Source organism: Lissotriton helveticus, chromosome 9, assembly GCF_964261635.1.
Source record: "Lissotriton helveticus chromosome 9, aLisHel1.1, whole genome shotgun sequence".
Classification (NCBI taxonomy): domain Eukaryota; kingdom Metazoa; phylum Chordata; class Amphibia; order Caudata; family Salamandridae; genus Lissotriton; species Lissotriton helveticus.
In genome coordinates, this window is record NC_136070.1 from 7,315,244 (window position 1) to 7,342,392 (window position 27,149).

The 27,149-nt window shown below is 47.8% G+C and overlaps 1 protein-coding gene across 2 annotated transcripts in view; it reads right to left on the reverse strand.

Annotated features, from left to right (window-relative positions):
• The window catches only part of LOC144780849 (putative N-acetylated-alpha-linked acidic dipeptidase), a 327,400-nt gene that overhangs the window by 298,123 nt on the left and 2,128 nt on the right, over window positions 1–27,149 (reverse strand). For both annotated transcript variants that reach the window (XM_078659345.1, XM_078659344.1), the window contains exon 2: window positions 17,292–17,580. In XM_078659345.1, the coding sequence (XP_078515471.1) occupies window positions 17,292–17,580 (289 nt within the window). The remainder of the gene's footprint in view (window positions 1–17,291; window positions 17,581–27,149) is intronic.

Genomic DNA, 27,149 nt, shown 5'->3' on the forward strand with positions numbered 1-27,149 from the left:
GGATGCTACTGTTGCCCAATATCGGCGGCTGGTGGAACTGGACGGGGACGACACGCACTCCATTGCATCAAATGTGACATCTGCATCCTCCTCCGTGACCCCACGTTCTGCCGGTAAGCGCAGTGCTCCGGCGAAACGGAGCCGTGCTGGCAGACGCCACCGCCGAGCAGCAAAGGCTGCACCTCACAGTACTGTAAAGGCTCGCTTGCGCCGTGCACTCCGCAGAGTGTCCGACCTAGAGGCGGAGGTCCAGAAATGGAAAGACTATCAGAATGTGGTGGAGGGCCTCCGCTTAGATCATGCCACCCTCCAGGAGAAGTACTATGCCCTGGCCCTAAGGCATGATGCCCTGGAGGCCAAACTCAACACCGTGCATCCCTAGAGTGTCCCTTGCCCCTTTTTTAGAGACTTTTGGGGGGTGGGAATTGGGAGTTGGGTTTTTTGGGGACTTTTGAAGGACTATTTATTTGTTGGGGTTAGGGAGGGTCTTGCGGGAGATTATTTTGTTAGGGATATAAAAATATACTTTTTCAAACTTTATCTGAGCATACCTGTTTTTTACTACTTTTGAGCTTGGTGGGTGGTGGTTTTGCAGTAAGTTCATTTAACTGAACACTGTCATCGTGTTGGTTGACGTGTAATAGGCCAAATGTTTTCCAAAGTAAATGCCTGTCACAGAGTTTGTTAATTCAAGAGCCCTAGGACTTTACTACTACTACCACTGTCACTCTCTCGCCTCTCCGAATACTCCATTATACTACCTCCCATCCAAACGCTTATCTTACCTGTAATTTGTGTTTGAGGGCTGGCTCCACCTGGAATTCACAGTGTCCTAAGGCGTTCTGCAGCAGGGCCCCAACTGGAGTTTCCCGGCGTGGATTTTCTGCAAAACAAAAGCAATCAACATTAGAAATGTGGCAGCGGTGCTCACACACCACAAAAACCTAGAAGCCCCACAGACAGCACCCCTAAGACAGGCAAGCGAGCAATAATAACGCCTAAACGTTCACGTGTAATAGGCCAAATGTTTTCCAAAGTAAATGCCTAACCAATTTCATCCCTTAATAGACCTTGCCAGCAATGGCCCAGCCAAGACCCGTAAACCCAAGCGCAAAAAAGTCACACTTAGCAAATTGTATTTAAATGAGGACTCACTACTTCCAGACAGTCCCTCTTTAGGGGACTCGTCAACGTAAGTTTCTTCATTGTGCAGAATCCAGGCATCAGCATTACGGGAAATGGATAGGGTGAGTCTGGAGGAGTAGGATAGACGACCAGGACTGAGTTCTTGTCAACTAACTGTTGTGAACCTGAGGAATGCTGCGGCATCAAAATCAAGACAGTTCTGTTGATGGGCTTGTTGTTTGATTGGGTGATTACAGTTTTGTTGTGAATGTGATGAAGCACTTGCTAAAAAAAGAAAGACAGACACACAGGAATAAAAGTGAATAAGGACTAATGTTAAAATTAATGAATCATTGACTCGTTTTCAGAACTCGCTGTCAGGGAAGCAGAGCTCGTCCTCAAACTCCGCAAATTGAGTCAGTAGTACTTCTGGTAACTGAGGAGAACTTTCCTCAGGTAGGTCGGTGTCCTCGTCTTCTTCCTGCGTGCATTCTCGTACTTTGTAATCTGGTGGTATGAAGTGCTGGTTCATCTTTATCATGGTGAGCCGCTCCACATTTGCGGGCAAGAGGCGGGACCTTTTGCAAGTCACAATGCCACCAGCAGAACTAAAAACACGTTCTGAAGACACGCTTGCGAGTGGGCAAGACAAGTAATTGATAGCCAGGTTGGTGAGCTCTCGCCATATGTTTCTTTTCCCATGCCAATACGCCAATGGGTCCTCAGTAATATTGACCGCTGTTGAGTCATCCAGATAGGCCTGCACCATTGAAAGAATGTCCTCCCGGATTCCTGTACTTTGCACTTCTGTGTCCTTTCTGGGACAAGGAAACCCTAGCTGACTTAGCCAATCCTCTTCAGACATATCGCCTGGGCCTGGTGCAGATGATACGGTTGCTGGTGTGGTTAACGGCTCAGAGGAAAAGTCACTCACTTCTGCCACAGGCACAGATGCAGAAGTGTTTTATTGGGACGCCTGATGGCCTGCTAATTCACTAGTAGTACGGTCTTCTCCTTTAGTTTCCTTCCGCTCTCTTTCAAAACGAATGGCTGACTTAGCTAGCCAACCTTTGTACTCTGTAACATCTGATGTTTCAAAAGGAATTATTACTTTGCCAAACAATGGCTTTTTGTAACGTGGATCCAGAATAGTAGCACAAATGTAGTGCTGTTGTTTCTTGATATTTACAAGCCATTTATTGCTAACTAGGCGTTGTAATAATCTCTGCGCCAACTCATATGCTTCATTCTTTCCAGCATCTTTTAATTCTGAAGACACCACCTTGACTTGGTGCTCGAGCTTCAGCAACAATGGGATAGCTTTGCTCAAAGAACAGTCCTCCCTGCTGACGTCACGCGTGAAGACCTCAAAAGGACGAAGCATGTCTGTCAGGCTTTTAACTAGCTGGTGGGAGAGGTGGGAGAGGTGTGGCGCCACGGCCAGGGCGACTGAGGCTGGAATCTGGGGATCAGGGTTCGATCCCCGGCTCCGGCGGCAGGTTAGCCCAGCACCATGCGACTCTGGGCAATAGCTTGCTTAATCTTCCCGACGGCCCCCCAGCGCCTAGAGACCCTAAACGGGTGATTGTGCGCTATACAAATGTGGATTATTATTATTATTATTAGCTGCCATTGCTCCACCGCTAGCATCATTTCTGTCGTATTACCACCCAGGTTGTAGAAATACTCATTGACTACTGGAAACAGCTCATGCAGACGCTCAAGCATGTAGAAGGTTGAGTTCCAACGTGTTGCCACCTCCTGGATAAGTGCTTTCACTGGCATTCTACGTTCATTTTGCTGGCGCCTCAGCTCCTTCCGGGCCTTAAAAGAATGGTTGAAATGTGTGCATATTCTTCTGCAGATGGTCAGTATTTTGTCGACTGCAAGTTCTTTTTTCAAGAACTTTTGCACGACAAGGTTCATACAGTGCGCCAAACACGGCACTCTGAAATAGTAACCGTCCTCTATGGCCTTAACTACATTGCTGCCATTATCAGTTGAAACATAACCAACCTTGCAATTTCTTGGGGGCAGCCATTGCGAGACCTTTTTGTTAAAGTCAGCCAAAATGTTGGCTGCAGTATGACTTTTCTCCATGCCAAACATGGCTAATGTTGCATGTTTACGAGCACCCTTAAAAATCTCGACCAAGTCACCACCTGCATTTATCTGTTTTGCAACCCCTGAAAAAGTGACCCAGTGTGCAGTGATGCACATGTAATCAAGGGCTTGGCAACTGGTCCACATGTCTGTTGTCAGGTGTATAGTGTGAACAGCACTCTTCTGCAAAGCTGCCCCAACCAACTCAAGCACCTCTTTATGTAGTGCTGGAACAGCAACCCTGGCAAAATAGAACCGGCTAGGAACCTTCCATTTAGGGGCCAGTGTTGCCACGAGTTCAAGAAAACCCACACCTTCGACAAACGAAAAAGGGAGAAGGTCCACCGCTAGCATTTTAGCCAGCTTAGTGTTATACAGGCGTACAGTTGGGTGGTTGCGTTGAAATTGCGCATCTGAGGAGAACATGTTTGTAATGGTGCGCTGGACAAATTTACTGGATGATGCTGATGCCTTCTTCGACCCACTTCTGCTCAGTGTTGACATTTTCCGCATTGGTGTGTCTCCCAGACTCTCAGTGTGCCTCCTATGTGTTCCGGAGGGTGTGGTGCTGCCAGGGGTACTGGGTGCAACCGGACAAATGTCTGACGCTTCTTCTACCTCCCCGTCATCTTCAGATGAAACACCTAGTATGGGTATATTTTGGCCACTTGCCCTTTGGGTTTGCTTTCCCTTGATGTTTGCTAGGTGCGCAAACCATTCGACAGCGTGCCTTCTTTGAAGATGACCTATCTGGCCTCCGGTTCCATAGTTGGTATCAGTCTTACCACGGCTAACTCTAGTCTTACAAATGCAACAAACGGCTATGTTATCATACTTTGCATGGACACTAAAAAAGTTCCAAACTGGGGACTGGAAACTTCTGGTTTTGCCGCACGAGATGATACTGCCAATGCCAGATGAAGCAGTGGTGGATGAGCCTTGCAGACATCTACTGGGTTGTGCAATTATTGCAGCAACCCTACTTGAGGGAGTCGAGCTGGATGGAGTCCCCCTCTGGGGAGAAAATATGGGAGCTGTAGGTTTTGTTGAACTTGTTGTACTACTTGACTGCGTTGGTGGTGCAACCAGTGCCACGTCGCCAGGGTCACGCTCAGCATGACGTCAGGATAGGGTATAAATGTCTGTCTGCTGCATGGCCGGTGTGGCAGGAATGACGTGTGTGATGACTAGGTCATTGCTGTCATCCTGTTCAACAACATCAGAATGCACCACTTCATCAAGTCGGACGTTCGGATCCATAAGTATGAGCTTTCCGGGGCCCTTCCTTTTAACATTTGATACCTTTCGCAGCTCATGGTGTGCCTCCCTCTCAGACGTCGGAGATGGTTGCCAATCTAGATCCAGATCATCATCTGATGGAGCGGGGCTTGAAGAGGAACTTCTACACACACTCCTTGATCTTTTCCTTGGTGGGGAGCTGGGAGAAAATGAATCATCAGGAGGAATGCCTTCGTCTTCCTGACATGATACCCCGGCTCCAAAGTCAATTTCCTCCTGTGCCCCTACTTCTGGAAGAACAACCATTGTGGGCACTTGCACCGCTCCATGCGCCGCTACATGGGCATCTTCACTGACCTCTACTTGCAAGTCTCCATGGACCTCTCCTTCTCGGCCTTCTCCTTCTCGGCCTTCTCCTTCTCGGCCTTCTCCTTCTCGGCCAGCTCCTTCTCGGCCTTCTCCTTCTCGGCCTTCTCCTTCTCGGCCAGCTCCTTCTCGGCCAGCTCCTTGCGCATGTACTTGTGCTTGTACTAGTAGCCCATGCAGTTGTTGTTGCTGCTTTGGTTGTTGAATAGTACTTGTGAGATGAGTTACAACCTGTGTTGATGGTGTGCTGCTACTTTCTTGCGATGAGCCAACATCACTGGCCGTTGGTGATTGAACCACTAAACAGGCTACCTGTGCAGCACTCATGGTGGGCCTTTCTTTTTTTCACAAAAATTTAGTGGTGGAGCAACCAGTCTCCTTGGTAAGTGGTGCCACTTGCTTCTTCTTCTCCTTAGTAGAGACATCTTTCTTGCAAGAGGAGCTACGGGCACCTCTTTTTGGAGCCATCTTCTTCAGATGTCGGAACAACAGGCCGCAGCAGGACTTCTTCCAGGCACTGATGCTCAACGATGATGCGGAGTTATTGACTTTCTGCACCTAAAAGCAAACAAAGACAGAGGAACATCAGTAAATATATGTTGCATATGTAGCGCTTCAATAAATAGTTTGCAAGTAGGCATTTATGAATACACACGTGCACACCACACAATATGGAAATTTCTAAATTAGGAATTGCTAAATTTTTGGGAAACAGGAATTTAACATTGATCCAAGAGAGCACACACAGAGAGGGTTATAGTTTCATGTACCACTGACTCCCCCTGGGCACAATGGGTGAAAGCAAGGCAAAATGGGTGCAGGCCTATGGCACAAAGCTCACTGCCTGCCTTCAAAATGGCCGCTTGACCCCCAGACATGGGTCTATCAACTACCAGACTCCTCTGTCTTGGCAGCCATCTAGTTCTCTCTTCCATCCATTCATTCCATTTTTCAGCTATTCCTCTGCAGCTCGCCCAGCGCCATGATGCTCCCTTGGGAGCGAACGCTTGCGCTTTACAAATGCTCATAAATATCAAATAAATATCAAATATCCACATGGCCAGGACCATGCCTCAAAATTGCCCCCACCAACATAGCCAGCCCCCAACCCCTACTCCAAAAAGTCAAAAAACACAACACCAATCAAATCACCACAATCCAATGCCATCCATCAAGTTTCAGAAGGTTTATGCTGCCTGCTGGTGGTTTTCTGGTGCAGAATTGCAATTTTTGCAATTTCGCGAGTGCGAGGTTGTTGCTTCACGACGCGAACGTGGCGAAAAACCAGCAAAATCCGCGAACAGACTGATTCTGGGCCCCCTGGGCATGATAAAATCACAGCACACTGGGTGCAGGCCTATGGCCTAAAGCACACAAACTGCCTTAAAAATGGCCCCTAGACCCCCACCCACACGGGACCAGGCAATAAAATGGCCCCCACCCACATAGCAAGCCCCCAACACCACCCCAAAAAGTCGTAAAACATACAAATATCACCACAATCCAATGCCATCCATGCCCTGGCCAGAATCATGTTACAATTCAACAAAACAGTTGTATCATGCATGCACCCATAACTAAGCCTGGTAGTTTTCAACTCATGTGCAGAATTGTAATTTTTACAATTTCGCGAGTGCGAGATTGTTGCTGCGCGGGACGCGAGCAGTGCGAACACAGGCACATTTTTTTTAAAAAATCCGATTTTCGCCTGGGCATAATGAAAAAAATCAGAGCAGACTGGGTAGCCCCCCTAGGGCACAAAGCACACTGCCTGACTTCAAAATGGCCGCTTGACCCCTTCCACATGGCCAGGACCTGCAGGATCATGCCTCAAAATGGCCTCCCACCAACATAGCCAGCCCCCAACCCCACCCCAGAAAGTCGAAAAACACACACAAAAATCACCACAAACAAACAACATCAACTTATCAACTTACTTGTGAAAACAAATTTCGAATCCAAAAGTAATCCAAAAAGCCTCAAAGCCAAATCTCCAGCAGCATCCACAAAAAGTAATCCTTCCCAGTCAAGATCGAATTCAAAGTGGCCAGGAAATGGACTAAGCAATGGGAGGAGCTTGCTGGACAGGAACAGGAAGTTGGAGTCTGGGTCACTTCCTTCACCCCTCCCCAATTGTAATTTTTGTAATTTCGCGAGTGCGAGGTTGTTGCTGCCCACGCCGCGGCCCGCGAGCAGTGCGAACACAAGCAAAAAATCCGCAGCGCACGGATTTGCGTATTTTCGCCACATCCGCGAGAGTTCGCGGATTGCGGATTTACCGAAAATCCGAAAAATCCGCGAGCGGAACGGATTTTCCGCCCATGCTTAGTGTCAACAAGTTGTTTGAGTCCGAGATTGGCCAGGTTGTCCAGAAGGGAGGTGGTGTTGCAGTCGTGTTTGTTTTCAAGGTGGAAGTTGAGGTCTCCTAATAGAATGTAGTTCTCGGAGGCGAGGGCATGTGGGCTGATGAAGTCAGTGATGTCTTCGCTGAATTGAGTACGGGTTCCTGGAGGCCTGTAGATGAGGCTGCCTCTAAGTGTGGTCCTAGGGTCGGTGTGGATCTGGAAGTGGAGATGTTCGGCGGTAGTAAGATTGTCATCGGAGCTGGTCGTGATTTTGATGGTGTTCCTATGGATGATGGCGATGCCTCCTCCTGTTTGATTGGTGCGGTCTTTTCGGATGATCTTGTAAGTGTCCGGTATGGCTATGGCGATGTCGGGTGCTGATGATGTGTTCATCCATGTTTCTGTGAGGAAGGCGATGTCCGGTGATGCAGTGTCGAGTAAGTCCCAGAGTTCAGTTGCGTGCCTGTGGACCGAGCGGGTGTTCAGTAGGATGCACTTCAGGTGGTTATAGTCGGAGCTGTGTTTGGAGGAAGTGGATTTGGTGTGGGTCCTGAAGCAGGTGAACTTGCATGTATGGCAGGCGAATGGACCGTGGGTACGTCCTGGGGTGGCTTCGCAGCATTGTGGTGTGCGTCCGGGGTTGAGGGCGAGGAGAGTTGCGGCGTCATATGTGACTCTAGTGGGCTGGGTACGGCGGGGCCAGGGGGTCTGGCGCTGGGCGCGGTCCAGGCGCGGACGGGCGTAGACGGGCTTACCTTTGGCGCACCATGGGGCGCGTCCGCTGCTCGTGAACGCTGCGCGCAGAGGCATCTGTCATATGTGGATAGTGGGAGGGGAGGGGCGAGGGAGGGTCAGCTGGGAGGCGGGGCGGGTTGTGGAGGACGGGCTCTGTGGCACAACAACAGGAAAAATGGCCGCGAGAAACGAAAGTGGAGATAGGCTGGGGCACACAGTAAATAATGGCTGGGACAGTCTGTCTTGCGAGTGCGATTATGATCGTTAGTAAATACAGGCAATGCACATTAGATAACGCAACACAAATGGCGCTACAGCTGCAAATGCGCGATTTCGATCACAGTGTTACACCTCTAAAAGCGCTAAAAGTAATTATAAAGTTCTACAATGGTTGACGCGCTATAGCGTTAGGCAATATAGGAGCCAGCAAATGAAAATCGGCAAGGCAATTCCGAGCGTAACTACGATACCAGGTGATGGCTGTGGGCGAAGGGAGCGACCGCTTCTGAACTCGTCAGGACGGTAACCAAAAGCAACCTAAAGTGGACAACGTTAGTTAGAGGTCAATGGAAAAAGAAAAGTCTTGAGAAGTTTCCGAACCTTCACATGATCAGGGTTCCGTTCGGATCGTCACCGGAAGAGAGTTCCACAGTTATGCCGCGTTGACTGAGAAGCGACGCCCCCCCCGAGCGTGCCCTCCTCACTCTGGGTACAATGGCGAGGTTTCCGTGGTCAGATCGTAAAGACCGGGAGGACTTGTAAGGACGGATCAGAGTCCTCAGGATAGGAGGTCCCTTATCCTGGAGGGACTTGTGCGTTATGCACAGGCATTTAAATTTTATTCTTTCCCGTATCGGGAGCCAGTGAAGAGATCTTAAGGCTGGCTTAGCAGAGGTTCTTAATGAGGAGCCCGTCAGCAGTCTCGCTGCTGAATTCTGGACACGCTGGAGGGTGTTAATGGTTGCTTCGGGTGCCGCCAAGAACAGAGCATTGCTGTAGTCCAGTCTAGATAGTATTAGACCTTGGACTAACAGCTTCCTGGACTGAAAGGGCAGAAGTGGGAGAACCTTTCGAACAGACCGAAGCAACCCATAGCAAATGCCTGCTGTTTTCTTTGCTTGGGTCTTAAAGGTGAGGTCCCGCTCAAACCAGACCCCTAAGCTTTTGATTTCATCTTTAGGGGCGGGGGCATCACCCAGGCAGGGAGGCCAGATGGACTTAGGGAGCGCTGTTAGTTGGTGACCCAGGAACAAGATCTCTGTTTTTGCTCCTTTTAGTTTGAGCCGAGATCTTGACATCCAGGCATGGATTCCCGAGAGGCAGGCGGACAGATTCTCAGAGCAACTCTCTTGTTGGGATAGCGAGACGACTAGTTGGGTGTCGTCAGCGTAGGTAACTATTTTTATCCCAAAAGGGTTGACCACCTCCTCCAATGGAGACATATAAATATTAAAAAGGGTAGGGCTCAATGAAGAGCCCTGGGGCACTCCACATTGGAGGGGGATTGATTTCGAGGTTGCGCTGTTTTCGCAGATCTGGAAAGAGCGACAGCTCAGGAAAGATGACAGCCATTGTAGCGCCATGCCCGTGATTCCCAGTCCCGCAAGTCGCTGAATAAGGGTGGCATGGTCCACCGTATCGAAAGCTGCACTTAGATCCAGGAGGATCGCAACTGCAGATCCCCCTGAATCTAAGATGCATCTTGCCTCTTCCACCACTGCAATCAGGGCGGATTCATTTCCCTGACCCGGGCGAAAGCCAGTTTGTGAGTTGCGAAGCAGAAGGTTGTTTTCCAAGAAGGAGGAAAGCTGCTTGTTGACCACTCTCTCCGCAATTTTGCTAAGCCCCGGTAGGAGTGAAATTGGGCGATAGTTTCCCAGGTCTGTGGGATCAAGGCATGGCTTTTTGAGAAGAGCCTTCACCCTGGCTTGCTTCCAGCTGGGTGGAACAACACCACATGTAAGGGAGAGATTTATAAGCTCCGTGGCTACAGGGGCGATGGTATCAGAGATGAGCTTAATAATATGAATGGGCGCAGGGTCAGTAGGAGAACCGCTTTTGAGAAGGGACAAGGTTTTACAAAAGTCCTCCACGGTACGTCCGTCCGCGAGCCCTGAGTAGGAAGGAACGTCCGCATGTGCTGCTGCGTTCCCTCCTGTGCAATTAGGATGTGACCGCCACCCTGGCGGTCACATCCTCTATTTTTAACATTGCGGCGGGTACGGCTTCAAGCTGCACCCGCCGCAATGTTAAAAACGCATGCATTGCATTTACATGCACAAAGCGCCAGGCACCGCGCGGTGCCTGCCGCTTTCTGCATGTAAATGCAGGGGGGTACTATAGGTACCCCCCATGTGCACCCCCCACCTCCCTTCACCCAGGGGGCCAGCAACGGGCCCCCGAAGTGAAGATCCGTATGCTTTTGCACGGCGGAGAACCCACCGCGGAAAAGCATGTCTGGGAAGCCATCCTAATATGTCTGGCGGTGTCTGAGAGACACCGCCACCATATTAGAGCTTTTCCGCCGCGGTTGTAAGCCGACCGCGGTGGAAAAGCGGCGGACTGAAACCAAGACCCACCAGCCACCCTAATTTGGCGGTGGGTCTTTGGTGGGTCCGCAGCGGATTTTCCGCATCCTCCGGGCCGGCGGTGGCTTCCGCCGGCCCGGAGGATGCGGAAAATCCGCAATCCTAATCGACCCCCTGGTTGGCACGATAGGAGGAACCCTTTTGATGTAGGGAAGCGAGCCGCTTTCTTCAGGGGCTTCCCTCGCAGCGGAGCTCGCTCTTCAGGCGGCCATCTTCCCTGGCGGCCAGACCACACACCCCTAAAGCATTCATTCTGACATGCAGAATGAAACATGTTCTCCAACAACAGCAGCAGCCTAGCACATGAGGTTAATGAGAATTGAGATGTTAATACAGGCATAAAACACAAGGGTTAAAAATGTAAGGTGAGGTGTGGGTTGTTAGTGATTTGAGGCCTAATATATTTTTAGAAGGGATACAAATATTAAACAGAGAGACGTTTGTATAAGTACAGCGTTCCCCTTCCACATCAGCTCCCGCATTTTAAAATAGTAACAATTTGGTTTCCAAATATATATATACTAGCAGCCCGTCCCGTCCGGGTATGAATTGCTGCCGGCCAGTAGTATATTGTTTTGTAGGATTTTGTTTTGATAGCATTTCTTATCTGTGACAGGCCTGTGAAATGCTCCGATCGACAGTGCACTGCTGATGCACTTAAGAGTGCGCGTTCAGTAGTGTGTGAACTCGAGTTTCCCTACTTTATTTTTCCTTGCAATATTATATAGCGCAAACTCGAGAACATGGCATGAGCACAATTTACATTACAGAAGAACACATTCATTTGTGGTAGACACGGGGAGACAAAGCGATTTGCCTGGAATCACAGGATGTTGAGCTGATGCCGATATTCGAACGTAGCTCCCCAGCTCTAAAGTTCGCAATTCTAGAACTTGTGGAGGTAGGTGTGTCTAAAAGTGTATGTCGGTGCTGGCCATCAATGAGAGAGACCTGTGCATTTTTCAAATGGGTGGTGAAAAAATATGAGTATGTTGCTGGAGATGTGGGCCGCCGTGCCACCAATGTACTTACAGGGGGAGGGTAAACACCCATTATTTCGCAACTTTCTTTCCGCATACCATCACTCCGCATACTTTCATTACGAAAGTACCATGACTCCGCAATGCCATTATAACGCATGGCATTACATTTTATATGCTTTTACCATGCCTACAATTCCAACGAAATTCGTTGTAAATGCATGAATGGTAAAAGCATGTTTTTTTTAATGTTTGGACAAGGTAAGTATGGGTATAGGGGTATATGTTTTGGGGTACTGAGGTATATGTTTTGGGGTGTTTATGTATTTTAAGGGTTCAGGTTATGGGGTACAGGGGTAGTTTTAGGGTTTAGGGATAGGTATGGGTTTTGGGGTAGAGGAGTATTTTTAGGGTTCAGGGCTAGGTTTGGGTTTTGGGGTATAGGGGTATTTTTAGGTTTATGGGGTAGGTTTGGGTTTTGGGGTACAGGGGTATTTTAAGGGTTCAGGGCTAGGTTTGGGTTTTGGGGTACAGGTGTATTTTTAGGGTTCAGGGCTAGGTTTAGGTTTTGGGGTACAGGGGTATTTTTAGGGTTCAGGGGTAGGTTTGGGTTTTGGGGTACAGGGGTATTTTAAGGGTTCAGGGCTAGGTTTGGGTTTTGGGGTACAGGGGTATTTTAGGGTTCAGGGTTAGGTTTGGGTTTTGGGGTACAGGAGTATTTTTAGGGTTCAGGGCTAGGTTTGGGTTTTGGGGTACAGGAGTGTTTTTAGGGTTCAGGGGTAGGTTGTGTTTTTTGAGGAACAGGGGTATTTAAAGGGTTCAGGGCTAGGTTTGGGTTTTGGGGTATAGGGGTATTTTTAGGGTTTAGGGATAGGTTTGGGTTTTGGGGTACAGGGTATATTTATAGGGTTAAGATGGGTTAGTGTTTAAGGGTGTTGGGGTATTTTAAGGAGTAAGTGTGGGTTATAATTATGGGGTACAGGGGTATTTAAAGGGAGCAGGGTGGACACCTGGAGCTGGAATGTACAGAAACGGGGAAGAAAAAAACAATGAAATATTGGGCACAACGGTCACTTTTTTTCCGTAATCCCGCGACCCTGCACACGCCCACGCCCCCAGCACACGCCCACAGCACACGATATGAGACATGGCATGAAGGGCGGAACGTACCACACGCCCCCAGCGTTTGTCACGCCCCCAGCACACGCCGACAGCACAACGCAGACACGTCCACAAGGGACTACTTTGCTGGCACAGTTCTTTTACCTTTTAAATGTATATGGTGGGCGTCTGCATAGCCTATGTCCTTCTGCTGCAACTGCCCTTTCCAACGCTGTATTGGGTGTTGTGATTGGTGCTGTGGTTCCTGAGATTACCCGCCTCAAAGGTTTGGGCTCTCTCTTTATTATATTAGTATGGATATGCACTGCAAAAACAAAGTTTAGAGTTTCGTGATAGTTCGGTTAGATGCTAAAACGACAGAAATTCATTGAAACCCCCCCCCAAAAAAAGCATTGGCTAAAGTGACGTTATTGTTAGCTTTTTGAATGAAAAACAAGATAATGTTGAAATCCCCAAAACTCCTGAACTACATCTGCCATAGTTTATAACTTGTGCCCTTGCCATGCACTGCTTATGACATCACATATTACCAGGGCCACTGGAATTATGCGGCAGGGATGACTTAATCATGCTGCAAGAAAAGGCATAACATGTGGCGTAATGTGGCACATTTAGTGATAGTATTTCTTCATTTTTTTCACTTTTACACATGTTGACGCTGTCTGCGCATAGGTTGCACCTCATTGGTACCAGTTTAACACCTAAATTTAGCAATAAAAACAGAAACGTGACTAGTCAACCTTTGCGAAGGGCCTTCCACGTGCATTTTTAGTAACTTTTGAACCGTTTGTGCGAGAAATAGTATCTTTTTGGTAAAATCAGCAGATTATGGAGCAGGTGACGGATTATGTGGCAACAGCGGCGCATCCGTGCCTATGCGAATAACGCTGTGGCGGCACAAGTGCATCATTCCTGTGGCCCTGCATATGAAATCCCTCATGACACGTTAAATGATATCATTGGTTACATCTCAAATGACATCATTGAGGACATCACTGCAGACATCCCTCGGGGCTTATTTACAAGTAAGTGCCGCAGCGCGGCACCGCAAGCCCTTTGGCTGCGCCACACTGCAGTGCTTTCAAAACACAGCCATACCTCATATTTACAACAATATGATGCATGCCTGTGCGTTCCCCCCGCGCTGGTGCACAATTGGCTGCCGAGCACCACGCAGGTACCCATGCACAATGGTGCAAGAGTGCCTGCGCTGTGGGGGTACCTTCCTGCACAAAAACAATAAAAAAAACTATAAAAAGAGGTGCGTTCCTCTTCCTATGTGTGCTGCAGAATGCAGCCCCCCTAAAAAGACAAAAAAACAAGGAGAAATTAAGAAATAGAAAATCTCCTTGTTGGGCCTCACTATGCCACCCCTGGAGTGGCGGAGCGTTCTGACGCATTTCCAGGTTTACTAATTCTCTTGAATCTGGAAATGCAGCGAATACATGTGTGTTGCGTGGGAACGCCCACAACAACACCCATGTCACACCCCTTTCACAGGGTGGTGCATGAGAAGGGGCCACAAGAACAAGGACAGGAAAAGCCACGCAGGGTGGCTTTATGTGTCCTTGTAAACATGGGGCAGGAGGTTGCGCCAGTGGTGCGTCACAAAAAGTGATACGCCGGTGGCGCAAGGGGCTGTACATAAGCCCCCCTGTGTCTAACTCTGTGTGAGCAGAGAAGCCCTTCGGCCGAGCACAGCAAGAGTTGGCCGCAGGGACAGTGCCCTGCAAAGTCTTGCACTCAACCCTCCGCGAGCAACCAAACACACTACACACAGCCCAAGGGTTGACTGCAGGGATTAGCCAATCCTTGCACTCAACCCTCTGCAGGCAGCCAATCCCCACTGCACAAGTGCTGGCCGGCAACTCCTGTTGAGCACAACATTCGCCAGTGTGCAGCAGCGGTTGGCCAAAAGGCATGCCCCCAAACCTCTGTGGGCAGCCACCTCCTCTGTGCATGACCAGAGGCCGTAGGCACTGTCCGGTTATTATGCACAAGGCCCTTATTTAGATCTCGGCTGTCGGGCCGTTGTCCCACCAGGGCGATGGAATCAATTCTTCCATCGCCCTGGTGGAGGTCCTGACCTCCAAATTTATAAATGTCCACCGAGCTGGTGGTCATTTATAAAACATCGTCAGTAACCGCGTCACGGAGGACTCTGTCAAGGCAATCCGCTGTTTGGTGCAGAGCTGCGTCATCATTGACGCAACCCTGCAACAAGCAGTATTCTTTTTTTATTTTCAAAAAGAAAATCCCCAAACTGGATTTTCTTTTTGAAAATAAAAAAGGAATGCTCCCCCCATCATAGGAGGTGCATCAAGCAGACAAAACGTGATTGGAGGAATACTTTCAATAAGTCTAACCATTGGCAGTCACTGAGGGTAGCATTCTAACAAGTCATTCTTTTGCCCACCAGCCACCTCTGTTTGGACCCAGCCATATGCAAATCAGTCTTGCCCTGTCCAATACGAGAAAGTCCTCCTTGAACCAGAACATAATTCATTCGTTTTTTGTTAAATTAAACTTAAAAAATAGAGCTATCTGACCAGCTGTTCCCGTGGGACCTCATATTAAAAAAGATAGCGTCACAAGAACGTTTTACCCATCTGCCAGCACCGAGCGCTCTCATTGGCTGGCCACAACATGAACCGACATGTTGCGGCTGCCATTACAGGACTAAAAGACTCAGGGGCAGATTTACGACTTCTGACGCATGTCTGCTAATCAGCAGAGATGCGCCAGAAGATTTGCCCACCCGTGCGCCACCACTGATGCGCCGCATTTGCAATGTGGCGCACCTTGGTGCACGGATGGGCAGATGCGTGTCGCATCCCCCGTCGGAAAGGCAGCGCATTGCTGGAGTTGCGTCACAAGCGCGATGCAGCTCCAGTAAGGCTCAGGGGTGCCCTATCTCTAACATGCTGCGTCAATCCTTACACCTGCTTTAAGCAGGCGCAGGGTTTTGACGCAGCATGGCCTTAAAAGTGACTGAGTGAAATCTTGTAGATACACTCAGCCACTTTTAGGAGGTGTTCCTGCGCCAGAACACCCCCACCCTGCGCCGGAACGCCCACATGTGGTGCAGGGCTTTACAAGGTGACACATCTCCCAGATGTGTCACGCTGTAAATACCCCGCAGCATGGCACTGGCTTTGCGCCACCACTGTGTGACAAAAGTGACGCAACGGTGGCGTAAAAGTAGCGCAAGGGTCTTGTAAATCTGCCCTCTAGTCTCCATGTCTCCTGTAATTTAAACAAAACCAAACTGGTACAGGGCTGGGTATGGGGACCCTGTATCCCCTGCCCCCATGGGATGGTACAAGAGGAACCTCCAAAGGGGCCAAAATAAAAGTTTTCCTCCTATCAGTCCTGCGGGTTTCTCATACGGAATTTTATCATCTCCCGCGAGAGTCCTGGAAGGGGGTCGGGTGGGTGGCCAAACCCCGGCCAAAGCTGTCCCCGACAGGGCGATTGACCGCAGACGTGGAATAAAAAGATATTACTTTACATTAAAAAAATAGACATTCACCGAGAAAAACAATGATTAAAGTGAAACTATACGTGGGTCTTCTAATGATAAAAAAACTGACATTTTAAAAACCAAACAAAACACTGAAATTCACCAGTCGTACGTATCTGACATAAGTATAACGTGCATTGCTGCCTGGCACTGCTTATGACTGCACATATTACATTGCTGATGACATCTGAAATGTTTGGCGGTGCACTTTTTAATTATGTTAGTTATGTATAACTGGTGAATTTCAGCTTTTTTTATTATTAGAAGACCTACATATAAATCTACTTTAATGTGGTTGTATGACATTACAACGCATACTTTTACAACACATGCCTTTACAATGCATTTGTCATATGGCAACATCCGGTACAACGCATTCCATTACATTGCAAGACACGACATTGCATTTTAAGAAACTACCTTTACAATGCATTCCATTACAACGCATACCATTACATTGAATTTATGGTAAGTATTGGATAGTATGAGGGTAGAAATTACTATTCTAACTCCAGGGAGTGCAACGGTAGGGTAAGTGTTGGATAGTGTAGGGGTACTTTGCATTGTAATGTTATGCATTGTAATGACTGCGTTGTAAGGACATGTGTTGTAATGGTATGCGATGTAAGGGATGTTGCTATGTAATGACTGGGTTGTAATGGTAGTGCGATATAAAAGTTGCGTTGTAAAGGTTGTTTCCCCTTTAATGTTTCGCTTTTCTCAGTGAATATTTATTTTTTCAAGGACCATAGCTGTAAAGCTAAGAATCGTAAATCTGTACGCACCCGTGTATACTTTTTTCCTCAATATTTGTTACGTTGATAGTCTTACAAAGAACCAATCTTTTGTCTAAAAGTCCCTATAGGAGATTGCCTGGTCCCTCCCTCTTGGATTCTGTTACTTCCCCTAAAAGCCTTTAGTTTGTTTACGCACAGGTGTTTGGGAATTGTAGTGTTGTTGAGATAGAGTTCTACCTGTGAGGAGACCCTCTGCCTGCGTCTAGTCTCCGATTGGTTGTGTGCTGGTTCTTGGGACAGGTAAGGGACCCTCTCTTTGAGCTTTGGGGGTCAGTGGCCCCGTAGAGGTTCTACGAGAGCGGGGGCTCTTCGCTCAGGTCAGGGTGCCTGCATCCCCCTCAGGGTAGTAGTTGTCGATGTTGACTTACCACCACCACTCCTGTCGCTGAGTATGCGTTGAAGGGGTTCACAACAGAGGGGTCGTCCAGCTCTGGACTGAGGATCTTCTCACTTTTGGCCGACTCCTCCGTCTCGCTTCCGTCCTCTTGTAAGATGGACACGTAGTTGGGGTCACTGGCGTTGGGGTAGGAGAGTAGAACCGTGTAGGTGTAGATCCGGGCGCTGTCGAGATCCTGTTTCCAGGTGTCGTGGATGTACCCAGCCAGGACCTCCTCATCCTCAGAGCTGCCTGCGATGTGAGGCTTTTTGGAGAAAAACCTACACAAGAAACACAGAAAAGGTCATGGGAGTTGTATGTGGCACTTCACACTAAAGGTGGCACTGAGAGGATCACAACGTGTTACAGGCAGACTCTGGGGTGGTAATGCAGGTCTCTGAGGGCCACAACTGGGCCTCTACCCCAGGGGCCAGATTAATGATATCACAGCAGCCGCCGCCCCTTGAACACACCCTCGCCTACAGGGGGCGCATATTCAAGTGAGGGCTTCCCTCATGTGCTTGGGGCACGACAATTTGAAGGGAACCTCCCCCTCCCATGGACATGTTCACATTACTGACAAATGTGTCTGGCAAAGAGGCTGGATGCCAAGGGCCTCATTTACAAGATTATTACCTAGGGCACTGCCGCAGGCCTTCCTGGCAAATTAAAAGGGCCGGAATACAGTTTCTAACAGATATGGCACATTCCTGTCCTTTTCCCCTGCGCCGGCGCACAATGGGCTGCACCTTTGCGCCAATGCAGGCACCTTTGTGCCTGGGTGCACGGGTGTTGGCTGCATTGCAGGGATGATTGTTTTAGTGCAGGAAGTGAAACCTTCCTGTACAGAAACAACCACGAGAGGTGTTCTCCTCTTTCCACGTGGGGTGCAGAATGCAGAAAAGTGAAGCTCCGTGGTGCAGCCTCATTGTAAAGGAGGCCCCAATAGTGTAAAATCCAGGCCCGGATTTACTAAAAGTCGCTCAATGCAGCAAGACAACGTGCTGAGCTGCGCTGCGTCAATGGAGACGGCAGGAATGCACTATAGTTACTACGGGTATGACTCTTTCCTGCGGTCTCCCTGCAGTGGGGCATAGAGTGCTGCCTAGTGCCAAGGCCGGCATCCTTGCACCATGCTGTAACACAACAACACGGTGCACGGGTGTCTGCGTTGTTGGCACCCTTGCACCATGCTGTGACACAACAACACGGTGCACGGGTGTCTGCGTTGTTGGCACCCTTGCACCATGCTGTAACACAACAACACGGTGCATGGGTGTCTGCGTCGTTGGCACCCTTGCACCAAGCTGTAACATAAACCACGGTGCACGGGTGTCTGCGTTGTTGGCACCCTTGCACCATGCTGTAACACAACAACACGGTGCACGGGAGTCTGCGTTGTTGGCACCCTTGCACCATGCTGTAACAGAAACCACGGTGCACGGGTGTCTGCGTTGTTGGCACCCTTGCACCATGCTGTAACACAACAACATGGTGCACGGGAGTCTGCGTTGTTGGCACCCTTGCACCATGCTGTGACACAACACCACGGTGCACGGGTGTCTGCGTTGTTGGCACCCTTGCACCATGCTGTAACACAACAACACGGTGCACGGGTGTCTGCGTTGTTGGCACCCTTGCACCATGCTGTGACACAACAACACGGTGCACGGGTGTCTGCGTTGTTGGCACCCTTGCACCATGCTGTGACACAACACCACGGTGCACGGGTGTCTGCGTCGTTGGCACCCTTGCACCATGCTGTGACACAACACCACGGTGCACGGGTGTCTGCGTCGTTGGCACCCTTGCACAATGCTGTGACACAACACCACGGTGCACGGGTGTCTGCGTCGTTGGCACCCTTGCACCATGCTGTGACACAACACCACGGTGCACGGGTGTCTGCGTCGTTGGCACCCTTGCACCATGCTGTGACACAACACCACGGTGCACGGGTGTCTGCGTCGTTGGCATCCTTGCACCATGCTGTGACACAACACCACGGTGCACGGGTGTCTGCGTCGTTGGCACCCTTGCACCATGCTGTGACACAACACCACGGTGCACGGGTGTCTGCGTCGTTGGCACCCTTGCACCATGCTGTGACACAACACCACGGTGCACGGGTGTCTGCGTTGTTGGCACCCTTGTACCATGCTGTGACACAACACCACGGTGCACGGGTGTCTGCGTTGTTGGCACCCTGGCACCATGCTGTAACACAACACCACGGTGCACGGGTGTCTGCTTTGTTGGCATCCTTTATTTTTGCAGGAGAAGGGACGCCTTCCTGCACAAAAACAATCCTCTGAGGCATGTTCTTCCTTCTACGTGTGCTCATGTGTGTATAATGCAGCCCACGTAAAGAGAGGAAATAACGAGGAGAAATAAACATATGTCCCCTCGTTACACCTTTGTTAGGACGGCGTACCAGGTGGACACAATCCTAGGTTTACTGTTCTTAATAAATCTGAGAATGCACCAAGATCCACGGGTGGATGTGAGGGACCGCACGTTCTCTACACATGGAACCCTCCCAACGCAGAGTATTTGTGGCAGCATCTCGCGTTACTCTAGATTTACTGAGCCACCCAGAGCCGCTCCAGATTGAAATCTTGATTAAGGGCTTGCGTTAACGCAACGCTTGGTACATCGGGGCTCAGTGTGTGCAACCCCAGCATCTGAACCCCAAAGAAGTGCACTCCTCAGGCTGAACTCCCCCCGATGTGCACCCCCCAGAATATGTACCACCCAGGATGTGCACCACCCGGGAACTGCCTTACCCAGGATGCGCAACCCAAGATGTGTACCCCAGGATATGTGAACGTGAACGTGAGAAGATTGCCTTCTCACACGGATGTGCGCTCAATCATACTGGAAACCGGAGGGTTTCTTAACAGTTCATGTTTGATGTTGCTGAAATAGAAACAAATAATGTTCCAAAATTTTCCCAATAAAATTTTATTCCAACGTTTTAAATTCTCTTCATGATCAATTTATTTCTTGATCGTAAATTCCAATCTTTCGAAATACCCAATGCATTTCGGGTCAATAATAAGGACCCTTCATCAGGGGTCTGTGGGAGAATAATACAGGACCAAAGTAAATACTCACTCAATAAAGTAATTTAACACAATATCAGGGTGTGACGGGCAAAGGATTGAGCATGCTCATGCATTCAATGGAAAAGCGACGTGATGAGCAAAAGGATGAATGCTTAAAGGGTTGGAGTGTACGTGATCGGTCGGAGTATAAATAAATATGTCGCAAGCAGTGTCCATTAGACCTCGCTAGAGAACGCAGATAATGAGTGCCTATGAAGCAAAAAGTGACCCACAACCAGAAGGTTAGACAAACGAAAACAGCCGAAAACTTACATCCAGACTGGACGACGCTCATCTCAGTGTCAGCGTTCGTGAATGGTAGGAACCATTTGTAAAGTTAAACCGATCGGCACTACGGCTCTGACGTGTGACGTGTGACGTAAGTCACGTGATAGGAGGACAACGGCTTCAAAGAATGTAAACAAAGGAAAACAGCGTGTACAATAAAGTTTAGTGTTGCCTAAGATAGACGAAAAAGGAAAGAGGTTGCACGAAGCTTCAGTCGTAAACGAGACAGAAAAAGAAAGAGTGATCAAAATAATAAGTGCACAAAAAAATATATTCAGAGATAGGTGCGCAAGAAATATACCGATGTGCAAAGAAATACAGGCACTAGTCACGATAATATTGTACATTCTTAAATAATTAGGGTAACCACCATATATCACTTTGCAAGAAAAAAAACAACGTAGTAAGCACACAAATAGTCATTATGATGGGGCTCAGAACAGTTCATGTTGTCAATGCGAGGCATGGAGTAGGGATTAGGATTAGAGAAAACAAGCATATTCAATCCTATCATTCATCCCCACTGGTTGGAGAGAGTTAAGTTTTTTGATCCAGAAATACTCCGCTTGCAGTCTCTGTTTGGATCAAAAAACATGAACTGCTCGAGTCCTGTGCTCCACGGACCTTCCTGGGCTTTCTTCTTGCATGGGAAACTGCTGATCTGAAGAGCGGGTCCCTGTTCGCCTAATTGGATTGCTGCTGACTGTGGGGAAGCGGGACTGCGAGGACCAGGGTTCCCAGCGCTCCTGTTATCGCGCGCACCTGGTGCCTCTTCCCGCCCCTCCCCCCCCTCTGCTCTATTTTAGGAGCACTAATCCTGCAATCGCGGGACGCGCGCGGGACGCCCGGGCGTAGCCCGGGCCAAGGGCGGGCCCGTTTGTGCCCGTTAGAGACCGTTTTAGACTGGACTGGGCCACCCCACTAATTTGTTGCTTTGCTGATTTATGCCCCATTACCTGCAATATTGGGATTTATGAAATTTGGGGTATTGTCTGCATTTTTATACCGCAAAATGTTCTATATTTGTGTAAGACTGCATTATAAACGTTTATTATGTCTACACGAAGTAGTAGAAGCAAAACTGCTGCTAAGGAGGGACAATTAACAGGACCTATAGATAATTTTATTACGAGAACAAACACCTTTATAGATCAAACTATCACCCTGATAGAACGAAGAGTGTCCCAAGACTTAGCTAACGCTAAAAGGTCCTCTATGGGCCATTTTGCGGATGCACGAACGCCGGAGCAACGTAGTGATCCCGGACTGAGTGAAGAATGTGGCCAAAGGCTTAGCCTTCCAAACACGGTGGATCTATTGGTCTCACACCTTTCTGATTTGCAATTATCATTGGACTTAGAAAGGACGCCAGATCTGGTGATAGAAAATACACCAGAGGACCTAAGACAGCTAAGAGGGAGGAGGGAGGGTGCAATAAGTAAGAAAAAAACGATAGTTATCGATAAACAAAAGTCAAAAAGAACATATAAGACTTCTAATAAGACAGGAGAGACTCGAACTACTAAACCACAGAGAAAAGAACAGGAAAATGCCGATGTGATTGTTCACCATGCACTATCCGATACCTTGGTTCCTATTACCAGTGAAACTATAATTGGCATTCCACTAGGTAAGGAGGCAGATGTTAACACTGATCCCAATGACCATCTATTAACTAAAATCGGAGACCTCCTCAAACAATTACTCAAACCCTTAGAACTGAGACTGGGGCAAATAGAAAAAGTATTAGCTGATTTGACACCTTCTGTAAAAACAAAAACGAACCTGTTGGGACAAAAAACAGGGGGGGGGGGGGAAGCAAACTCCTGTAATCTTAAATGTTCCAAATAAACAACCTATTCCATCGGCAGCTAAACCGGTCCAACCGTTAGTGACTAAAAAAAAGACTTTAGATAACACTTCAAATAATACTCCGACCATTACTACTAACACCAATCCGACACACAATAATATAGTTCCAAAAACACCAATAATTCAGTCGAATAAAGGATGGGATAGTGGTCCCTATGACGGAAGATTCTCCGTCAACCTCCCGCCGGAAGCCTCCCCATTCACAGTCGTAATGAGGGGCGTGCCTGAACTGGGAGATCAAACTAATGAACCGACTTGGTCGCTAAAGAATAAGGTTCAACATTGGTTAAATGTAAATCGCCCACCTCCTCCCTACTGTTCACACAAGATCCTAATGGTAAGAAGAGCCCCTTGGGTAGGACACGGTAAAAAAACGATACAAGGCGATTGTGTTCTCATCACTTTTGATGATCCCAGACTAGTTGATCGCATTTGCTCATGGGACTACCAGACCCCAATCGGGGCTATAGGAACAAAGCGCCTTTCCTTCTTCTACCCGCCGAGAAATCGGAATGGTTATCTTTACGAAGGACCTTGGCATACAGTAGGCCCCCGACACCGGGGCAGAGAAAGGGACGATTGGGGAGGACCTTATCATAGGGATTCCCACAGAGAACCACCTCTCTGGGAGGGTTGGAACGGTATCCCAATGTCTAATAGATATAGTGGCCTTGAGTTAGTTGATTGACCACCACAGGATAAAAAACACCTTAGCTCCATAACAAGGGAATTAGAGACTCATAATGGACCACAAATAGCTAAGACTCTAACTAGAGATCCCCAAACTCTAAGTGTCGTGTCCTGGAATATTGCCGGTCTCCGCCCCAAGATTGAGGACGGTAGTGCTATAAGTTTCCTAGACATGCACCAAATAGTATGTCTCCAGGAGACTTGGTCACCAACGGAACTGCACCTTCTGGGTTTTAGGACGTTCTTCTCGCCAGCCTTGGCTGCGACGATGGGCAGAGCAAAGGGGGGATTAACTATTTATATAGCAAACACTGTCCAAATAAGAATAGCCACTCTTGAATTAGACACAAATTTCCAGCTTCTTTCCCTCTCCTTACCAAAAAATGAGACTATTATACTCATTAATTTCTATAATAACTTGGAGAAAGGAGACTTTATGAGAGTAATAATAAACTTAAATGAAAAACTCTCTTACTTTAGACAGATAAAAGGAGGGAAAGATGTTGTCTTCTTCCTTTGGGCAGGGGATTTTAACCTGCACCCATGCCCCAATAAAAATTGCACTGAGGTATCAAGCGATACGGACACTCCGCCTATGCATTTTTGTCATACTAAATCAGGCATAGTTATGAATGACCTTATGTCTGACCTGGGACTTGCAATAGCTAACAAGCTAAATCCCAAAACAAGAAATTTAGAGCCCACATATGTAGGGAGAGGGCACCAGTCCACTGTTGATTACGTCCTCATATCGGATGGGCTGTTAAACAAGATTAAACATGTTGAGATTCTAGCAAATATATTGAGTGACCATCTTGCTTTAAGGATGGAACTCAATTTATTAAATCAACAATCTTTGGAGACAACGATAGCTCAAGCCCTGAACCAGAATAATCTACAGTTGGCACAGATAAATGGGTATAGCCTAAAATGGGGGACAATAGACCCTGGGCAAATTACTGAAAAAGTGATTAAAGCCGCACACTCTCACGTTATAAAGTGCCTTGATTTAACTGTGACAGAGGAGGAAGTTATAATAAACTTCTGCAAAATTCTAGCTGTCATCAAGGACCTCTTGACAAAAACGTCTAAGGTAGATACTTTGAACCAAAAAGGTTGGTTTAATCACAGCTGTACCTCGGCATATACTAAGCTTAAACTGGCCCTTAATAACGAAAATAGAGACTCAAGGACAATCGCCAGACTCAGAAAGGAATATCTCTCTGCTCGAAAGCAGAGAAAAGCTGAATTAAGACAGACCCTGTGGGATGAACTACATAAAAGTGCCTTACAGAAAAACAGCAAGGCTTTCTGGCGAGTAGTAAAATCCCCCTTCTTAGCTGACGATAATGCCCCAAAAATAGAGGTAGCCATAGAAGAAGGAGTCTGGACTTCTCACTTCTCAAAATTTTTTAAGAAACCGGTGTTTTCTGAGAGTGAAGAAATAACTCAACTAGATGTTGATTATCCTATTCTAATAGAATTTGATATTCCTGAAGTCCTTATGGCCATAAATTTAAGCAAAAATGGAAAAGCTCCAGGCCCTGACGGAGTCCCGGTGGACATTTTTAAACATAACACAGACCTATGGGCGCCTATATTGATCAGGGTGTGTACGGCAGCTGCAAAAAAAGGGCTCCCGGAATCTTGGACCAGGTCTGTTATGGTCCTGATTTTTAAAAAAGGACACCGCCAGGACCCTGCCTGCTACCGTCCAATCTCACTATTGGATTCAGTGGGTAAAGTAGCAGGCAGGGTCATACTTGAGCGTCTCCAACAATGGGCAGAGGCTAGGGGGATACTGTCAGACCTACAATTTGGTTTCCGGGAGGGGTTTGGTACAGTGGAGCAAGCCTTAAATCTGTCAATAATTGTAGGGAAATACATCCATGCAAAAAAAGATAAACTCTACATGGTGTATGTCGACCTCTCTGCAGCCTTTGACTGCGTGTCCCATACCAAGCTGTGGCTAGTCCTATCACAAATGGGCGTGGACCCCCCCACTTTTAGACTTCTTGAGGGAATTATATTCCAAGGCCTCGGCAAGAGTACGCTACGGTGTTAGGGGCGAGTTGACAGCGTCCTTTGGAGTAGAGCGCGGAGTAAGGCAGGGCTGTGTCCTGCCCCCCTTCTTATTCTCCTTATATACAAACAGCCTGGAGATGGAACTTTTGAGGGGGGCCCAAGACCTCCCCAAAGTGAAGTCACGCCCTATTCCTGCTCTGCTCTATGCGGATGACGCTGTCATCTTGGCCCGCACCCCACGTGAGCTTCAAGAAGCGTTAACTAGGTATGCGGATTTCATGGGCAGCCTTTACCTTCACATTAACATCAAGAAGACCTTTGTGATGGAGGCGGGTAAAGGGAAAAAAGGGCTTAAAAACATATCCCTTAACAACCAAAACCTTGAATTGACGGCCCAGTACCCCTACCTAGGGATCATAATAGATCACAAACTAAATTGGAAAGCAGCAGTTGAGGCCAGAAAACACTCCCTTAAGAGGACAATAGCTGCATTGATGGCATTCTCACAAAAACTAGGTAAACGATCGCCTATGGAAATGCTGAACATCTATAATGCAAAATGTCGGGCAGCTGCTCTGTATGGGGCTGGGGTTTGGGGTCATGCCGATGTCAGCGCTCTACAGATGGCAGAAAACTCCTTTTTAAGATTTCTTCTGGTTGCACCGAGGTGTATTTCTATATACGCAGCCCATCTTGAATTAGGCATTCCCCACATTGAGGACCTAGCGAAAATTCAACCTCTCCTATTATGGAGGCGCATTTGGACCTCTGAAAAGAACATGCTAACTAGAGGAATTATGGTAGACGCTATGGCACTAGATCATTCGGGCGACATAAAATGGCTCGCCTACGTTAGAAATTTTCATACAGATTTAGGCCTAGAGGATTATTATATAACACCGGAAAAGATCATTGACATATCCAAGAAGGAGTTAAAAGAAATGGCCCTGAGCCACTTAGATGGATTAAGACTTGCAAGTGAAATAGGGAAACCCTCTGTTCACCATGCAATCATGGTCCAACTTGTCCCTACAATTCAGCCTTACCTAACGCTTGAAATCGGCATTTTCGATCGCTTCCTACTAACCAGATTTAGATTAAATCTTTTCCACCGGTTAGTAGCCTTCCCCATGAGAAACACCTGGGAACAAACGTTAGGCCACTGTCCTTGCGATGATATATCTGTACAGACCACCATACATACAGTATTGTTTTGCAAATATTATCATGCTCATCGCAAAACTTGGCTGGTACCACTGTTGAGATCATGGGACCTAAGACAGTGTCGCCCTGCTATGCTGCGCCTTCAATTTTTGGACTCCGAAATTACCTGCTACCACATGGTCAACTTTTTAAAATGTATTTTTAGACATAGGAATAATCTGTGAGAGAAATTGTCTTAATCTTAATGAATTGTTCTTAATGGAGGAAGATTTGGCCTTTGTAACTGAAAAATGTTTTTATTGTAAATACTGTTCTATTTTTTTATTCTTATGCTATAATGTGCAGAAAAATGCTTTTATGGATTTCTATTATGAAATGCCGAATAAAGAAATTTACTACTACTACAACATGCCAGACATAAATCAACACGTATATAAGTACGCGATGGTCAGCCTTCCTGTGCCCCTGACAACCAGGTCCCACTGCATCCATTTCTGCATAACATGCTCTGCCTCTGTGCTGATGACAATGATCGCTCCTGTATTCATGAAGATAAGACCCAGTATCTGTTTTCCTGAAGGTAAGACCTTTTACTTGTGTTCCTAAAGGTAAGACCCTCTTCCTGTGTTGCTGACAGTAAGCCCCTCTTCCTGTGTTGCTGACAGTAAGCCCGTCTTCCTGTGTTGCTGACAGTAAGCCCCTCT